Below are 19,113 nucleotides of genomic sequence, written 5' to 3'. Positions count from 1 at the left end.
ATAGCAAGTAAAACTGCCAGGGTCAGGGATTCTTCATTGCTGGATCCTTCCAGAAACAAGATAGGGAAGCCGTGGGAGTCGGGCCAGTTCATCCCCGGCATTCTCATGACCAGATGTAGGCAAGAACGTATCCTCTCGAGAGCAGAAGTTTCCCCTCAAGGGCAGGAACTTCCAGGGCTTGTTTAGAGCTGTGTCCTAGAACCATGCTTGGTGCCAGCAAGTGCTTGGTCCATACTGTTTACTAAGCGAATGGATTTATGAGATAAGGAATCCGTATGTATTCAGGGCTCTGGGCTCGGCTTCCTTTTCAACCTACTTCTGTTGCCTCTTTTATGTCTTCGCTCTTCTCCCACCACCCACACTCTGGGTCTCTCAGCTGTTCGTCTTGGTTTACATCCATTTGAGCCCACCTCCTCACTCCTCATTCCCTACCTTGCCCACCCCACAACCATTTACACCCTCCTTGTCTGTCACGTCTTCCAGAAGTCCCCATGGGAACGTGGGCTCCGGGGATAGCACAAGCAGGACTTAAAGACCGGGCTTGGGAGGTGCCCCTGGCAGTCCGTCCATCCGTCCCTCCCTTGTAGCTATTTGGAGAATTTCCGTGATCATGACCTTCTTGGACTCTGATCAAAACAGAAAGTATCAAATACTCACATCCTGAATTAATTTGTATTTTTTATTCTTTTCCTTTCTCAACCAAGTAGTACAGATGCAAATTAGTTTCCCCTTTCCTGTTAACTCGATTCTTTTTTTTTTATTGAGATCTAATTGATACATGACATTATATTAGTTTCAGATGTACAACATAATGGTTCAATAGATGGATATATTGCAAAATAACCATCACAGTAAGTCTAGTTGACATCCATCATGACACATAGTTACCATGTTTTTTCTTGTGATTAGAACTTTAAAAATATATTCTCAGAGTCCCTGCTGTGGCACAATAAGTTAAGAATCTCAGCAGTTAGGAATCCAACTGGTATCCACTAGGATGCAGGTTCGATCCCTGGCCTCGTTCAGTGGGTTAAGATCTGGCGTTGCTGTGAGATGTGGTGTAGGCTGGCAGCTGCAGCTCAGATTCAACCCCTAGCCTGGGAACTTCCATATGCCACAGTGGCAGCCCTGAAAAAGCAAAAAAGAAAAAAAAAAAATCTGACTGCTGCAGCTCAGGTCGCTGCAGAGTCTTGTGTGATCCCTACCTGAGAACTTCCATGTGTATACACTGGTATATATATTCTCTTAGCAACTTTCAGATACAATAGAGCATTCTTAACTGTAGTCCACATCCCCATGACTTATGTATTTTATACCTGCAAGTTTGTCTCTTTGGACCAGCTTCCCCCATTTCACCAGCACCCCTGGCCTCCACCTCCTGCTTGTGGCAACCACCAATTTGTTCTCTGTACCTATGATTCTTGAGTCATTGATTCTTGAGTTTCTCCTGAAGGCGAGTTAGTGGGAGACCCTGTGGGAGTCCCTCCTCTCCTGACCTGGGTGCTAATGACACAGCCCAGAAGTCACTGCTGCCTGGGCAAGAAGCACGGGGCTTTCGATGGCCTATCCGGGCATGCTCCTCAGCATCACAGGGCAGCCCAGAGGGCATATGGTCGGGACTGTCCTCCCCACCATGCCTGGGGTGCCCGCCCCTCTTCTCTCCCTTGCCGTCCCCGCTCTGAGTTTGCCCCAACGGCACTCTTACCTCCTGAATCGTTACTATGTCCCGACCTCTCCGAGCTGGTTTCTCATAGGCTTGAGTAAAGCATCAGCACATCAGTGAGACTTCCCTCCAAGGTCTTCCCATGCATCCCTTTTCCCCCTCTGCCCATGGCCCTACACTGCATCCACTCGGAAAGATGGGGAAGATGCTTACCCTCTATTTTCCAGGGCGAAGACTAGAAAAGGGTGCCCTAGATGAGCTTTAGAAAACATGGTTTTAGCACTTTTGATACATCAGACCTACAGTTTCTTCGTGTCTCTAGGAAGCTGTGGCCTCAGTATTTAAACCACCGCACTATTTTTCCCTCAAACTCCCCAACGTGGAGCTCTATGTCAGGTATATTCATTGCCTGTGGTTGCTATGATAAATTACCACAAACTTTGTGGCTTGAAACACCACACATTCATTTACTTTCCAGTTGTGGAGATCAGAAGTCCAGAATGGGTTTCTCCAGCCAACAGAGAGGTATTGGCAGTGCCCCACTCGCTCTGATGGCTCTGGGGCAAGTCCTTTTTTTTTTTTTTTTTTTTGCCTTTTCAAGCTTGGGGGCAGAGGGCGGCTGCTGCCTTCCTTGGCTCAAGCTCTCTCCTCCATCCTCAAAGTAGGCAGCGTGCCATCTTCCCCAAACCTCTCACTCTCTCTGATTCTGCTTCTCTCATCCCATCTTCCATGATTCTGACCCTCCTGCCTCTTTCATATATAAGGACCCTTGGGATTGCATTGGGTCCACCTGGATAATCCCAGATAAACTCCCCATCTCACGTCCCTAACAGGGGGCCTTGCAAAGTCCCTTTTGCCATGTAAGGGAACATGGCTTCAGGTTCCAGGGACTAGGCGTGGACATCTTGCAGGAGCCACTCCTCAGCCTCCTTCATCAGGGCAGCCACACTGAGATGTCTCTAAAAGCATGAGTCTCACAGTAGATTTTCTAATCTCTTGTTTGACTTTCAGATGCAGAGAGAACTTGTTTATGCAAGAGGAGATGGCCCTGGTGCCTCTCGACCAGGACCTTCTGCTGCACCCCACGCCATTCCAAATTCTCCCCCGTCCACTCCTGTGCCCCATTCCATGCCTCCCTCCCCATCCAGAATCCCTTATGGAGGCACCCGCCCAGTGGTTGTTCCTGGGAACGCCACCATCCCCCGGGACAGACTCTCCAGCCTCCCCGTCTCCAGATCCATCTCGCCCAGCCCCAGTGCCATTTTGGAAAGAAGAGACGTCAAGCCAGATGAAGACATGAGCGGCAAGAACCTGGCGATGTACCGGAACGAGGGTTTCTATGCCGACCCTTACCTTTATCACGAGGGGCGCATGAGCATAGCCTCTTCGCACGGGGGGCACCCGCTGGATGTCCCCGATCACATCATCGCCTATCACCGCACAGCAATCCGGTCCGCCAGCGCTTACTGCAGCCCCTCTTTGCCAGCGGAAATGCACATGGAGCAGTCCCTGTACAGACAGAAACCCAGGAAATATCCAGAGAGCCACTTGCCCACTCTGGGCTCCAAAACGCCCCCAGCCTCTCCTCACCGAGTCGGCGACCTAGGCTGGTGGACATGCACGCGCACCACAATGCCCACGGGCCCCCCCACACCATGCAGCCGGACCGGGTCTCGCCCAGCCGCCAGGCCTTCAAGAAGGAGCCTGGCACCCTGGTGTACATCGAGAAGCCCCGGACCGTGCCGGGACTCTCCGGGATTGTGGACCTCGGCCCTCCTCTAGTTGAGAAGCAAGTGTTTGCTTACAGCACGGCCACCATCCCCAAAGACAGAGACACCAGGTAAGGCGGTGCCGGTGGCTGAGGGTGGTCTGGGCACACGTGCCGGGGCTCGGGCTGCTCTGCAGGAGAAAAACCAAGAGAACTACGGTCAGCTAAACACTCAGGGTGAGGGGAGTTGGGGAGTAGGATCAGAGGCCATCCTTGTCAGCAAAGAGTTTCTAAATCTTGGCGTTCTCCTCTGGTTCAGTGGTAACCGACCCGACTAGTATCCATGAGGAACGCAAGTTCAGTCCATGGCCTTGCTCAGTGGGTTAAGCATATGCGTTGCCATGAGCTGTGGTGCCGGTCGCAGATGTGGCTCAGATCCTGTGTTGCTGTGACTGTGGTGTAGGCCAGCAGCTGCAGCTCTGCTTTGACCTGTAGCCTGGGAACCTCCATATGTCTCAGGTGTGGCCCTAAAAGACGGGGGAGAAAAAAAGAGAGAGAGAGAGAGAGTTTCTAAATCTGGTGGTCAGGTGAGGCTGGCCAGTAGCCAGCCTAAAAGGCAGGCCTGGACCCCAACAAGACAGGTCAGCACCGGCCTCTGGAGTGTGGGTCTAACTGCAGCATCGTTAGTATAAATCTGAATGAGGTGGAAGAAAATCCTGATTAGGAGAAACCATTCAGACAAATCCATCAAGAGCCAGTAAGAACTGATGTGGAAATTAGGAGTGCATGGTTCTCGTGTTAACTGTTTGAAATGGCAGGTTGTGTTTTTCCCCCGTGGGGTGCAGTTTTGTTTTCTCATCTGGTTTTGGGAAATGGAATGAATGTGTCCTTGTCCGTCATCCAACGTGATAAAATATGAGTCTGTGTGACTGTAGGATGGGTTGATGTAATACTCATTCAGGAGTGAAGCTGAGGTCAGCACAATTTTTCTAGTGGATGAGACACTCGGGTAGCTCATTTCTTTTTTAATATACATGTTTTTACAATTTACCAGCCCCTAACCTTCCTACGACATCGTGAACACCCTCCAAAGTTCGTAGAGTAATAGAAAAGCTCAATTTGATCGAGGAAATTTCTCTATTGGTTGAAGGAAGCCAACGTGATAATTATAATCGTAAAAATCTACTCAAAGAAACTGAGTCCAAAAAGAGGTTAAGGAGTTCCTGTTGTGCCGCAGTGGTTAACAATCCGACTAGGAACCATGAGGTTGCGGGTTCGTCCCTGCCCTTGCTCAGTGGGTTAACGATCCGGCGTTGCCGTGAGCTGTGGTGTAGGTTGCAGGCGCGGCTCGGATCCCGCGTTGCTGTGGCTCTGGTGTAGGCTGGTGGCTACAGCTCCGATTCGACCCCTAGCCTGGGAACCTCCATATGCCGCGGAGTGGCCCAAGAAATAGCAACAACAACAACAAAGACAAAAAGACCAAAAAAAAAAAAAAAAAAAAAAAAAAAGAGGTTAAGCCGTTTTGACCTTTATCATATAAGAATTCAGAAGAGAGGAGAAAAATAAAAGTCACATATTCAGCCACTCAGTGCCTTCCTGGAACCACTCTTCCCTCCTCTGTACCACAGGGATCATATCACTTACTGTTATATATTCTTGTAAAAAGAAGGCCGGAATTCTGACTGGAAAATGTGTATATCTTCCTGTCTTACCTTTCACACAAATCAAAAAAGCTCTGTCCTCATTGGGAAAATTTTAGCATGAAAGGGCCACCTCTTCCTATCTGGTCACAGAAAAAGATTCCAGAAAGATGGGAAGAGAATACACATGGAAGTCTGGGGTCATTAATGCACCCACGCATGCTCACCTTCTGCACAGCTTTAAAAACAGCAACAGCGACAAGCCCGCAACTGGTTTTTTGGGACCAGCTTCATTATGCAGGACAAGAAAATTGAAGAATTGGAGAACAGTATTTATTCTCTGCTTTCCAAAGTCCTTAAGAAATGAGATTTTAAGAATGAAAGAAAAGGACACTTGGAGTTTCCTGGTAGCCTAGTGGTTAAGGATCTGGTGGTGTCACTGCAGAGGCTCAGGCTGCTGCTGTGATGCTGGTGCAGATCCCTGGTCCGGGAACCTTCTGCATTCCATGGACACAGCCAAAAAAAAAAAAAGAAGGAAAGGGATATTTCCCATGACCACAGGAAACTAAGGGGTATGGGATACATACTGAGGCTCTTTGGAACAGACCAATGTCACAGCTAGAGGAAAATCTACCAAGATGAGCCTTAAGGCTAGGACGCTTGCGCCCTGCGCTTCTAAGAAAGGGTAACACATCTGCTGCCTGGGCAGTGAGGGGCTGGTTGGGAAATATGTGTCCCTGATAGGATGGGACTTGGAGGCATAAGAATTTAGTCCAGGAAGCAATAAAAACTATCCCTCTCCACGGCCAGAATCCATCCTTCCCACCGCCCCCACCCACCCCATGCTGACCTATCTCTTGGGTAGAAGGATTGTGAGCTTGATCCCAGTGTGTTTCACATTAGGCTCTTTGCATCCTGCTGAGTTCCAGGCACGTTTTGGCCAACAATGGTGTATGGCTTCTCCCTCAGCACCTAGTTGACTGTCATGTGTGCTGTTATCATGTGTACATAACTGAACATCACTGAACCCACTTCCCCGATTGGCTTATGGGTGGGACAAAAAGGAAGGCCCCTCTGCTGCCCCCTGATCAGAGTCTTGAAGAATTTTAGCCTCTAGTCGTCTCAATATTTTTTCAGTGCCTCTGCTTCCTCAGAGGTTTCTCTTTTACGGAAGCTCAGAAAATGCTATGGATTCCTGTCTTTACGTGTTGTAGAAACCCCTTTTAGAAAATCCAAATTATCTGACTTCTAGAAGAACAAGTATTAGAAGAACTGACTGAAAGGATTAGTGTTCACCTAAAATATACTGTCACGATCACTACTGTCCTCTGACATGTGGTTGTAATTTGGGATGTGATTTCGCATTTTCACTTTTTTTCTTTCATTCCCGTCAGTGTGAGCTAGCAGAGGAAGAATTTTATCTCATTCTTCTTGCTTAGGTAATCCCTCACCTGTTGATCAGCTTATCTCCAGAGGGTGGAATTGGCGAGTTGGAGTGCTTGTTTATATGTGAGCAGGCTAGCTTCCCTTCTTCCATAGCCCCAGACACACACACACACACACACACACACACACACACACACACCCCTCTCTACATTTAGAGTTGCTATAACTGAAACAGCTAAGCATCCCCACTGACTCAGCCCAGGCACATGACAAAAGTACATAAAGAACGATTCTTTAGTAGGAGTTCCCGTCACGGCACAGTAGAAACGAATCCAACTAGGACCCATGAGGTTGAGGGTTCGATCCCTGACCTCGCTCAGTGGGTTAAGGATCTGGTGTTGCCATGAGCTGTGGTGTAGTCGAAGACGCAGCTCAGATCCTGTGTTGCTGTAGCTGTGGTGTTGGCCAGCAGCTGTAGCTCTGATTTGACCCCTAGCCTGGGAACCTCCATATGCTGCAGGTACGGCCCTAAAAAAAAAAAAAAAAAAAAAGATTCTTTAGTGAAAAGAAATTGAATCTGGACCTTCTGTTGTCAGCCCCTTTGACACCCCCTCCCCTTTGTTATCTGGACAGGTAAGAATGTGGGGCAAAGTGAGAAATGCCATCCTTCCTCCTCTTCAACTGCAGTTCTGAACTCTTTGGGAAAGCTTAATGACTAGGCTGAAATGCAGTATTTCTGGGTAGTATTAGAAGAGGAAGACTGATGGTAGCTATCATTTATTGAGAGCCTTTCATGGGGCCAAATGTTAAGTAGTTTCCATACATCATATGATGTAACCATCATGATGACCCAGTGAGGTCCCTACTATCATCATCACTATTTCACAGATGCAGAAAGTGAGCTCAGAGAAGTTAAGTCACTTGCCCAAGGTCACAAAGCCAGTAAGTGGCATAGGAAAAAAAATCCATACTTTTTTTTAACCGCCGTGCCATATTCTGCCTGGTGAGTGAAAGCTATGAGCCCCACCTTCACCCAGCAGAGAAGTGAATTCTAAGCATTTTAACCAGGACTAGATGCTAAGTAGCTGCTCTGAAAGGATATTTACAATCATAAACATGGTATAATTTGCATAATTATGCTGCTAAATATATACATGTCATTTAAAATATAACTGCCCCAGCTAGTATATTAACACAATTATGCAGAAATAAGAGAAAAGGAGAACATTTTTGGTAGATTTTGCTTTGCAAAAAAACAATGTGAGCCCCATGTCAAAGGAAAATTTTAAAGACAAGAACGCCAGAAACAATTACTGAAACACAAAATTATAGTCCATTGTTTTACCTATACTATGGTGTTATTTTAGATATATTTTAATCTGTGCAAGTAGTTTTAAAAAGTTTTCAACCCCTAAAAGTCAAACTGCATGAGTACAGGGTCTTCTAAAGTGCCAAACTAATTTCTGTTGTAATTTCATAATTTTAAAAGGCAACTAAATCTGAGTGCTTTTTATATAAAACTCTCAAGTGAAATTTTACATCTAAGATGTGAAGCTACAAAAACATGGGAAGGAAACTGAGAAATCCGTAGAGATGCTTTCTTTGGGGCACTGCTGAATTCAGATGCTCTTCAGAAGGCCGCTTCTATGAAATAGCCCAAATAACTGCAGGATATTCAAAATCAGAGAGAAAATTTTTCTTTCTCATCTGTACTCAGGAAACTTCCAAGAGTAGCCTTTTGGGGGGGTTTTTTGTTTGTTTGTTTGGTTTTTGTTTTTTGGAGTCTGATTTTGCAACAGCTCTATTGACTTGAAAATGAGTTACAGACAAAGTAAATGTCATCTTGATTCTTGTACTAGTTCATGTGCCCTGATTTAATGAATTTGGCACCTCTTATAAACATACTTCCACACAGCATCTAGTGATGACAAGTTATAGATAGGAGATCTGGAAAAAGTAATGTAGAAGATATATGATAGCAGCATTCTGCTCCTAAGATGGCCATGGACTTTGGGCTGGGAATGGATTACAGCTGCTTTGACTTTGGGGGTGGCACAGTCGTCCATCAGTATCCAGGAGGAGTCAGTTCCAGGAGCTCCCATGGTTACCCAAATCTGCAGATGCTCAAGTCTCTTATTTAAAAGGGCATAGTTACAGAGTTCCCGTTGCGGCTCAGTGGTTAACGAATCCGACTAGGAACCATGAGGTTGCGGGTTCAATCCCTGGCCTTGCTCAGTGGGTTGAAGATCTGGCGTTGCTCTGAGCTGTGGTGTAGGTTGCAGACGCAGCTCGGATCACATGTTGTTGTGGCTCTGGTGTAGGCCTGTGGCTATAGCTCCGATTCGACCCCTAGCCTGGGAACCTCCATGTGCTGCGGGAGCGGCCCAAGAAAATGGCAAAAAGACAAAAAAATAAAAAATAAATAAAAGGGCATAGTTGGAGTTCCCATTGTGGCTCAGAGGATTAAGAACACGACCAGTACCTATGAGGATGTGGGTTCAATCCCTGGCTTTGCTCATTGGGTTAAGGATACCGCATTGCCACGGGCTGTGGGGTAGGTCACAGACACAGCTTGGATCTGGCACTGCCGTGTCTGTGGCATAGGCCAGCAGTTGTAGCAGCTCCAATTCAACTCCTAGCCTGGGAACTTAAATATGCCAAAGGTGCTGCCCTAAAAAAAAAAAAAAAAAAAAAAAAAAAAAAAAAAACAGAAGAAAGGGGGGAGGGTGTAGTAAGTCATCCTTCCTTACCGGAGGTTCCACATTCACAGATTCAGCCAGTCTGAAAAATTAGATCTGCAACTGGTTGAACCTGGGAAGCAGCACCTGCAGATATGGAGGGCTGACTATAATTCTCAAGTCTGAGCTTCTAGAAGGAAAATGGCCTTGAGTGATAAGGTGGGATTTTAGCCAGATGATTTTGCTTCAGCAAGGACTCCACGAGGAGAGTGTGTCCATGTGACCGTAAGGCCCTGCACAGGGGAGACGGTGTGTGACAGATGACTTAAGGCATGAGGCTTTGTCTTCCCCCGGTTATAAAATTACTTCATTAAACAGCATCATTATCCCTATCCATGGCACATAAAACAGCCCTTAAGCATTGTAAAACTCTCGGACATTTATGTTTTGCTATTTTCTATTTATAGTTTGGCTCATATAACGTGAAATAGCTCTGTTGAAATAACACTCAAAATTCAAGGGTGCTCATTGCAAAGTGACTAATAGCTCTCCTTCCAAATATATAACAGATCCCTCCTAATGCCGTATTTTTCAGCACATGGGAGACTTGAACTGAGATCATATTTTTACACTGTCCTGCCTCTGCAGTAACTAAATTCAACAAACGTGTCAAGAATCCACTTGGGAGCAAATTCTTGCCTATCTGGGCACCTGTATCTGGAGAGAGGCCACGTGAGATCTGCCATGATTCCTAAGGCATTGCAGATTTAGAGAAGTAGAAGGCCTTGCCTTAGAAAGAAAGGGAAAGAAAATGAGTAGGTACACGATGAAGCCTGCGTGCTACCTGGTAGCTTGTGTCTGTGGGTAATCATTTATATTGCTTTCTCATTTTAGGAGGATTAAGTATGATTGTGTTGATAGCTTTGAAGGCTAGGAAGCATCCTTGGTTTACCAGTTGTTTGGGTGAAAGTGTAAATTCCAATTTGTGTCATTTAAAAATGTTCAGTGACCAGCAGGCCTTTGGAGGTCTTCTTTCTTCTTTCTTCTTCTTCTCCTTCTTCTTCTCTCTCTCTCTCTTTTTTTTTTTTTTGTCTTTTGGGGGCCAAATCTGCAGCATATGGAAATTCCCAGGCTAAGGGTCCAATCAGAGCTACAGCTGTCAGCCTATACCACAGTCCACGGCAATGCCAGATCCTTAACCCACTGAGCAAGACCAGGGATCGAACCCCCATCCTCATTGATATTAGTTGGACTTGTTAGCCACTGAGCTACAATAGGAACTCTTGGAGGTTTTCTAAGCTGTGCTGCGTATCCTGCTGGATGGGTGAGTCTGAATGTTGGAAAAGGAATGTTTCATTTTTTTCCCCTTTTCCTGAATGAATCGTTCAAAATAAGCCATATCAGATCTCTCCTAAGTCTCAGATTTGGGGTCTTCCTAGAGCAGTTTTCTTAACTTTTGCACTCTTGATACTTGAGTCTTGTCCTGGGCATCATAGGATGTTGAGCAGCATCTCCCACCTCTACCCCAGCAGAGGCCAGTAGCAGACTCCCCTGAAATGCAAACTCCCCGGTCATGACGACCAAAGATATCTCCAGAATGGTCAAATACTATCAAATCCAAAACGTGGACTTTGACGATTGTTACCTCAGTTCTGCCCTTTCCTTCTTGGTAAAGCAGCTTCATTATTGTTAAAACTTGCTGTTGTTACTTTGGGTTCAGTCAACCTGAGATCCACCATTTACTGAGAGGCAGTACTGTACAGTCTTTATGAACATGGTCTCAAAGCCAGATGGCCTGGGTTCAAGTCCCTGTTTGACTTGCTAGGGATCCACACTTGCTAGGGCTTGGACACTTGGACTGATCACTGATGCCTGCTCTGCCTCGGTTTGCTCATCTGTAAAATGGGGATGATACCTAGCTCATAGGAAGGTAAAACTGATGACAATTCATTGCCTTGTGGCATGCCTGGCATAGAGTAGGTGCTGGAGAGTTCCATCTTCGAGCAAAGCACTCTTATTAAATACTGCTAAACCCAGAGATGAATTACACAGAGATGGCTGGGACAGAGGACAGTGATGGGGAAGCAGGGAGATGAACTGTTAAAGCAGAGAAGATCACAGAACAGGTGGAGTTTGGGGGGAGAATAAAAATACGTGTGCACAGAGAATGGAATTCACTGGGAATTAAAGATCCACATTAGAATGTTTAGAATATCAAAGCCACTTCTCACTTATTTATTTATTTATTTGGCTGCACCCAAGACTTATAGAAGTTCCCAGGCCAGGGATCAAACTCACACCACAACAGCGACCTGAGCTGCTACAGTGACAATGCTGGGTCCTTCACCCGCTGTGCCACAAGGGAACTCTCCAAAGCCACTTTTAAGTCCATTTCAGGAGAGTAGTGTGGGGGTGCACCTTTTTTTGGGCCAGGAGCAAAGAGACCAGCCTGAATTGCAGCATCTTTTTTAAAAGGTGCCTGAGCTATGTGATTGATGATAAGGACACCCAACCTGGTAGAGCTGAAATTGTTAGGTTATCACATACCTGTCTTGATGCCTAACAGTGCCTGACTGATTCAGCTGTCGTCTAAACTGCTTTTCCATGTAGCTCTAATTAGGGATCAATAAATGTTTATTGAGCTGCTCTTTATGTGCTTAGCTATAGACTGGATGCTTTGCAGGGTACAAAGAAACTCAGATGTGTCCTCACCTGCAAGGAATAAAAACCAGGAAGATAGTCATAAAACATTAAAGCATCATATGAACGTGTCAGCTGTGCCACGGTTAAGCACAGGAAGTTTCTGAGCTATGAATGCTTACCGAATAACTGGTTTTCGGGGACAACCACCACAATGGGATTTCATTCATAAGTGATCCCCAGGTATGCTCTTCCTGTCACCATAAGAAGGGCAGTGTCTCCTAGTGAAGCAGAGAGAAGGGAGGAGGCCATGCAAGTCATTAAGGGGAAAAGCGCCTGTCCCCAAGGCTGGAGTTCCAGGGCCGGCGATCTGTTCCCAGCATCTCCAAGTTCAGCTGGAAAGTCAGGACACGTTTTCCTCGAAAACAATGAGGAACAATGAAAGGACTAATAATACACTATAGGTTAAAGAGGCTTCCATGGGCCAGCTGGAAATGCAACCACCATTTATTCCAAGTTCTAAACAATGAAAGTAGGAGAAAACTTTTCAATTACAAGCCTGCCATCATTTGGGGACGGCTTGTCCGTGATTAATTCCAAAGAAGTGATACAGACCATAATTGCTGTGAATTCAGAAACGGGTGCACTTTGCTAAACTTGTGCCGGGCCAGGAACTTTCATGAGAATGCCAAGAGGGACTCGAATTTAAGAAATTTACATAATGGAATGAAAAGATTCCATTTGGAAAGACAGATTGATCTCTCTCCAAAATTGTGTATGTCTGCCATGATGCTACCTATAAAAATGAACATCTGGATATTTCACCAGTCCCAGAAGTCAAATAGGTGCTGATAAATTGAATTATGATTTCATTCACAGGAATGTAACTTCATGACTAAGTAATATTTGCTAATCATTCCTTAGGCTTCTGAGTTCAGTCAAAAGCTGTCTGATAAACTTGACATTCAGCTAACTGACAAATGTATGAAGATAGCCCCACTCTTAACACGAGAGAGTCTATCGAAAATACCCACGGGATGATTGTCACAAGATCTGTGTGATGGAAACAAACCGGTGTTTCAAAAGGGAAGGCCATTGTCTGTCATTAATTAGATGAAATTCAAATGCACCCCTGGATCTCCTTTGAATATTCACGAGGTGTATCAATCAGATGCCTTGGGTCTGAGACCAGAAATGAAGTCGGAGTAAGCTAAATCCTGTGAGATTCAGTTAAGCCCTTTGCTTGTTGACTAGAACTCTTTCTCAAAGAGAAGAAGGAGTTTCCCCCGTGGCACGAGGGGATCAGCAATGTCTCTGCAGAAGCAGGGATGCAGGTTCCATTCCCGGCCTGGAGCCGTGGGTTAAGGATTCAGCATTGCCACAGCTATGGCATAGGTCGCAACTCTGGCTCAGATTCGATCCCTGACCCTGGAACTTCCATGTGCCATGGGACGGCAAAAAAAAAAAAAAAAGAGAGAGAGAGAAGAAGGATAAAAGTTTAAGGTCAGGTCCAGCCAGGCAAGATCACCTCACTGCAGAGGCATTGTGGCTTCCACCCAGCCTGCAGGTGAGGCTCAGCTGGGTCATCCTGGACTGTCATGATGTCTTGGCTGTTCAGCCTCTCCTGAGCTTCCTTGTCCTGGTGACCGGTGGAATTCACAGAGATAACGTGTGTCTTCATTTGAGTTGGGGGCTTCATTTTTCCTGAATGAATGAGTCAACAATCTAGCCAGGTCTAAGCATTAATTCAAACTTCCAGAAATAGCAGGTCCTGAAAAGTCTGTATTGACTCTTGTAGAACCAGCTCGCATCACCAGCAACACCTCCTCTCCTTCCCCGTCCATCTTCAAAGATGAAGCTCCTAATTGCTCTTAGTGAATTAAGATCCCAGCTCTTAATTGCTGCCTTTTAGAAGGAGAAAGAGACGGGACACTTCCCAAAGAACCTGTGACTGCAGCGCCTCTGGTCAAATGATGTTTTCACTCTCATGCTGTCTCAGGTTTTGGTTTTTGGTTTTTGAAGGTTGTTTTGTTTTGTTTTGTCTTTGTTGTAGAGGCGGTGTGTCCTAACTCTTCCAACAAGCACAGATATCTAAGAAGACAAAATTTAAAAAATAAATAAATAAATAAAAGGAAAGAAAGGAGGGAAAGGAAAGGGAAGGAAGGAAGGATGGACCAGGGAGAGGCCAAGTTTAGGACACTGCTTCCTTCTTTTCCCTAAGAATCATTCTCTTACTTTATGGAAAGAAGTCGGGCATGGGGAGCTGCCTTCCACAGCCTCCTTAGGTCGCTCAGGAGACCATCTTCGGTAGCCTCTGACACCTTTGCTCTTTGGAGGGTAAATTACAGGTATTCAGGCCACTGGAACATGAACAAACAGCTATGTATACTGGTTTGTACCTGTACAAAAAAAAAGAGAGCGCTGTCACTTTCAGAGCAGGAATATTAACCATTGCCCTCAGGGAGGAGAAAGAAAATGCAAAGTAGGTGTTTCATAAGGCAGGGTGTAGGCTCGCCCTGGGGAGCAGAGGCGCTGTCACCTGGGAAGCGAGCCTCACCCCAGATGGTCGGTGAGTCACAGGAGGCAGCCCGGAGCCCCACCGGGAGCCCTGGGCCAGGGAGGGGCGCGGGCGACCCGCTGAGTTTCCTTTGACCCCGCCTGGCCAGTAAGCCTCAGGGTCCTTGTCGCCACCAGGGGGTCGCAACTAGGACCTCCTGAGGGTTCTCTTGAAATGAAAATGGGTGTCAAATCGCTCTGGGAGCTGGAAGGGTCTCCATAAATAAGAATTTTTGCTCTACCACCATGAAGCCATCAGCCGTTTGCCCAGAGGAGCAGTCGCACGCTGGCCACTTGGGGACTGTGTCTGAGACACTGTCCACCGGCTGACTCGGACCCTATTCTGGTCTCAACCAGGACGGCCTGTCCGGGAAGTAGCTTGTGAAATAGATTAAAGGTGACCTGGAGCTTCCCCAAGTGCAGTTGCCGTGCTGGGCGGAGCCGTGTCTGGGCGGCGGAGTCCTTGTTGGTGCCCGTGGGGAGCACAGGCCTGGGTGTGACTGAGCATCGCCCCGGCAGCCTGCCCGGCCCACCACGCCTTTCTTTCCTTTTTTAATTTTAATTTTTATTTGCTTTGTGCTTTAGTCAAGATCACCAGAATGGAAAGAAACTGGCGGGATCTAAAAAAGTTCCCTCCAACTTGAAAATTGTGTGAGTCTAGAATTGTGCGTCTGGCAGGATTTCAGGTGTGGTGTACCTTAGTGGCAGGGCTGAGAGCGCGGGCCCTGTGTGTCACGTTCATTCAGTTTCTCACACTGGCCGCTGTGAGCTCCTTCGCTGGCTTCCCGTGTTTGAGCTTGTTGGGACTTTCCTCCCTCTGGGATTTTGCTGTTGCCCTTCCTCTGCTTCCTGCATCTTCATCTGCTTGACCAGATCCTCCTCAGCATCTGACCATCAGCTCAGTGAGGCCTTTCCATTGTATTTGAACTTGCAGCACCCACACACACACACACATACACACACATTATGGTATAATTAATACATTACTAATAATATCTATTATAAATCAGTAATATATGTATAAACTTACACATATTTTTTTAACCTATTTAGTTTGTTGTACCATTACCCTCAACCCCCAGAATGTAACTTCCACCTTTGTTTTATTTGTCACAGTTAGAACTCTGCCTGGCATAGTTGATGCCAGAAAAATGGTTGTTGAATGAATGAACTTGAAAGGATCAAAGGAAGCCTTATACATCCATAATGTTTTGCAGCTTATCGTGTATTTGGATGTGTATTTTCTCCTTTGCCTTCCTTCCCACGTCCCTGTAGGAGGACAGGCCTGGGGGACAGGTAAGGCAGTTGTTACCCTAGTTTGACGGTTTTGGAAACTGAGACTCAGAGACATGAAGTGATGTATGGGTGCTGATTCATGTCTCTTCTTGGATGTCTGTGGGTCAGCTCAGCTTGTCCCAAAACAAACAACTGGATTTCCTTCTCAGGCATGACAGCGTTTCATCCATGACTTGGGCTGAGGGCCTTGGTGTCTTATTGATGTTCTCTCTTATTCTCCACACCAGACACCAGAAGATGCGCCGATCTGTATCCACAGACATCCTGACCCCAGCCCTTGCCCTTGACCTCGTGGCCGCCATGGCTGTGGTATGGTCTGCAGCAATGGGCTCCCACGTGCTCGCCCCACTCTGTCTCTGCCCACCCGCCATCTGTGCTCAGCAGAGAAGCCAGAGTCATCCTGCTCAAATGCCAGCACCTTCACGTCTCTCCTTGGCTCTGACCCCCACGGTGACTATGTCACATCAGAGTCAAAGCCAGAGTTCCTGAAATGGCCTGCGAGCAGGGAGAACGCCTTCCTAGATGGACCGGGATGGTTCCAGTCTACCTCCTTGACCTTCCATAGCAATCACTGGCTCCCCCTTTCACTTTCAGAAGTATCCTGGTTTAGAAGCTAAGTTAATTGACTGCCCCACAAGCCCTGACATGGCCCCCCCTCATCTCCCCGTACTCTCCTCTCATTTGCTCCACTCCGGGCACACTGGCCACCCCCTCAGCTGCTCCGTAGCCCAGGCAAGCATATTCCTGCCTTGGGCACACACATTGGCTCCTCCCACGGCCTGGAACGTTCCTTCCCCGGATAATACACCTGTCTTGCTCCATCTCTTCTTATGGGTCTTTATTCAGAAATCACTTTCTCAGTGAGGTCCTCTCTGGTCACCCTACATAAAATTTTAAATCTCCTTCCCATTCCCTGTCCAGCTTTGCTTTTCTCCTTCATATCATTCGTGTCTAAGGTTAATTATTCATTTTGCGTATTGTCAGGAGGACAAAACCTCCATGTGGGTAAGGATTTATTCACTTCTGCCACCCTGCAGACCCTGCCAGGTACACAGTAGGTGCTCAGTGCGTGTTTGTTGAATTAGTGGATGAAAGAACAGTCACACCCCTGTGAGTGATGGCGTCAGAGCACAAATCTAGGTTAGTTCCTGGCCCAGCGTTTCGGCTTCCACAACACTTTATTTGGTCTCAGGCTTCTGCTCTGGCCTGGAGCTCTCCTTACTCAGAGCTCCATTCACTGCTGCTTTCCCTTCTCCATCCAGCTAAACCCTGCCATGCATCGCAGCTGCATTCGAAAACCTCCTCTGCCCCAGCCGACTGCCCTGCCTCCATCATTCAGGAGCCCTTGACCCCTAAGAGCACAGACACCCCTCAGAATCCAGCCACCTGCGCCCATCTGAGCTCAATCCCCTTAGACCTGGGGTCCAGAAAAAAGACTGGCAGCATCTCCCCCAGTTGGTCTCACAGTGCTCACCCTCAGTAGCGGCTGCTGCAGGGAATTGAAGTTGCTGGTGATCAGACCGTCAGCGGAGGCGTTCAGGGTCAATGCCCTTGGTCGTTACGGTGCGAAGAACTGCTTATCCCAAGAAATACCATCATCTCCGTGGCAAATACCACGGCAAAACCTCTTCACATCTCCTTATAAACTTTCCTTCTCTCAAAGCCTTGGTGAATTTAAGAAGAAAAAGTAGAAGTAGCTTTTTTTTTTTTTTTCCCCAGATACTTGTAAACAGGGCTCCATTTTTGCCAGTTTCTGTACAGAGTATCATTTGATGTGTCTCTCTTCCTGGATCATAACTAAACTGCAGAGCATTCCAGATGAACACTGCTGCTTGAGTCTTCGTCGCTTTCCTGACTTGGGGAAAACCTGGTTGCCAAGGAGATAGAATTCCCCCCTCAATCTCCTTGAAGTGTCACCGAAAGGAAATGACGGGCAGAAATAGAAAGGGACACCAAAAGGCCATTTCTTCTCATCTGTTCCCCTCCTCAGTCAGTCAGAAGCAGAGTTGTACCAGCAGAGGGTCGGCAAGGCCGAGACAGAGGTCAGAAGCAAAAGGATCAGTCAGGACATTGGAGAGAATGTGAGGGGTTCACCCAGTAAGGAGCAGGAAAATTAAAAGGAATTTCTTGACATTACCGATGGCTGGGGTGGAGGATGTAAGGCCAGCACGCAGGCAAGGGGCTGCTTTGTGTGAATAAGGAAACGAAAGACAATCAAAGATTGCTATACTTCAGGGGGATTTTGGAATTTCCAATCTAGAACCTAAAACCATACCAAGTAAGAATTTAAGGTCCCAGAATGTCTGGAGAGGAGTTTGAGGATCTAGAGTGCCAAATTTTGGAAAGGGTTATCAGCACGGCTGTTGAAGCTCTAAAGGATGATGGATTGGGGTGTGGCAGGCAGGAGGCCAGCTTCCCCTGTGCTGAAGTCATCCAAGGATGTGAGGGAATTTCCTGGATGCTGGTGGGGAACTTAAGGATGAGTAATTCAGAATTCAGAAGCAGGGGAGACGTTGAGAGTTTGGACAGATGCTGGATTAACATGCCAAAGGGAAGACAGAACATCCCAAGAGGAGAGATAGCAGCCTTCATGGTCAGGGTTCTAAATGATGCTTCTTCATGACTTTCCGTGGTGCCCAGTCCTCATCTAAGGACTGAGGGTGCAAAAAAAAAAAAAGATTCACGATGGGGTCATTATCTCTAAGGAACATGCAGTGGGAGCAGGACAGTATTAATGCCTGTGAACTATCTGGAGGTACGTGTCAAGGTAGCCCCATTGCAGTTATCACCAACTCCGTCTTTATCGGCTCAATCTAGATGTTTCAATGAGAGGTTAAATTTATTGGGTGTTTTTGGAAGAGGGTCTTTATTTACACAGCTCTTTCACCAATAGGTTGATGTTGGGCAGAAATAGAAAGTTCATGGCTCACAGTCCTATTTCAAGCTTGACCACAAATTCAGATCCTTTGAATTCCAGTGTTCTGTTGAACTCATCTAAAAACAGTGTCTTTAATTACTCTGGGTTTTGTTTTGTTTTTTTTTCCCCTCATACCAAAGAATCAAGACATGAACAAACAAGGGCATAGCCTAGCTTTAAACCTGTTCACTATTCAGTTCTGGAAAAAGCCTTTGGCACTGCCAGACTAAAGAGCTTTAGTTCACTTAGATTGCTCCCAGAAAGAAATTGACTTGGTGAAAGGAAGGCGTCACTTAAGTATGATGATACTTTATTCGCTGCCGGGTCCATAGCAGCTTGCCTAGTGCCTAGCACATATGAAGTGCTCAGAAATGTTTGGTGTTTTTTGTTTTGTTTTGTTTTTTAATTATAGTTGATTTACCATGTTGTGCTGATTTCTGCTCTATAGCAAAGCAACTCCATCATACATAGATATACATTCTTTTTTTTAATATTCTTTTCCATCATGGAGTTTGGATATAGTTCCCTGTGCTGTATAGTAGGAACTTGCTGTTTATCCAGAAATGTTTATTGATGACTCCTTGACCATTGATCACTTTCTAGTGAGAGAGAGATAACAGGGAATGAGC

At 46.5% G+C, this 19,113-nt stretch overlaps 1 protein-coding gene across 1 annotated transcript in view; it reads left to right on the top strand.

The window, feature by feature from the left end:
* The window catches only part of KIAA1217 (KIAA1217 ortholog), a 325,298-nt gene that overhangs the window by 249,995 nt on the left and 56,190 nt on the right, over positions 1-19,113 (top strand). Inside the window, 2 exon segments of the mRNA XM_021064229.1 lie at positions 2,675-3,263; positions 3,266-3,503. Of these exon segments, the coding sequence (XP_020919888.1) occupies positions 2,675-3,263; positions 3,266-3,503 (827 nt within the window).

Source organism: Sus scrofa, chromosome 10 (genome assembly GCF_000003025.6).
Source record: "Sus scrofa isolate TJ Tabasco breed Duroc chromosome 10, Sscrofa11.1, whole genome shotgun sequence".
NCBI lineage: Eukaryota > Metazoa > Chordata > Mammalia > Artiodactyla > Suidae > Sus > Sus scrofa.
Note: the sequence above shows the minus strand (reverse complement) of the source record. Positions and strands in the feature narration are given on the sequence as shown.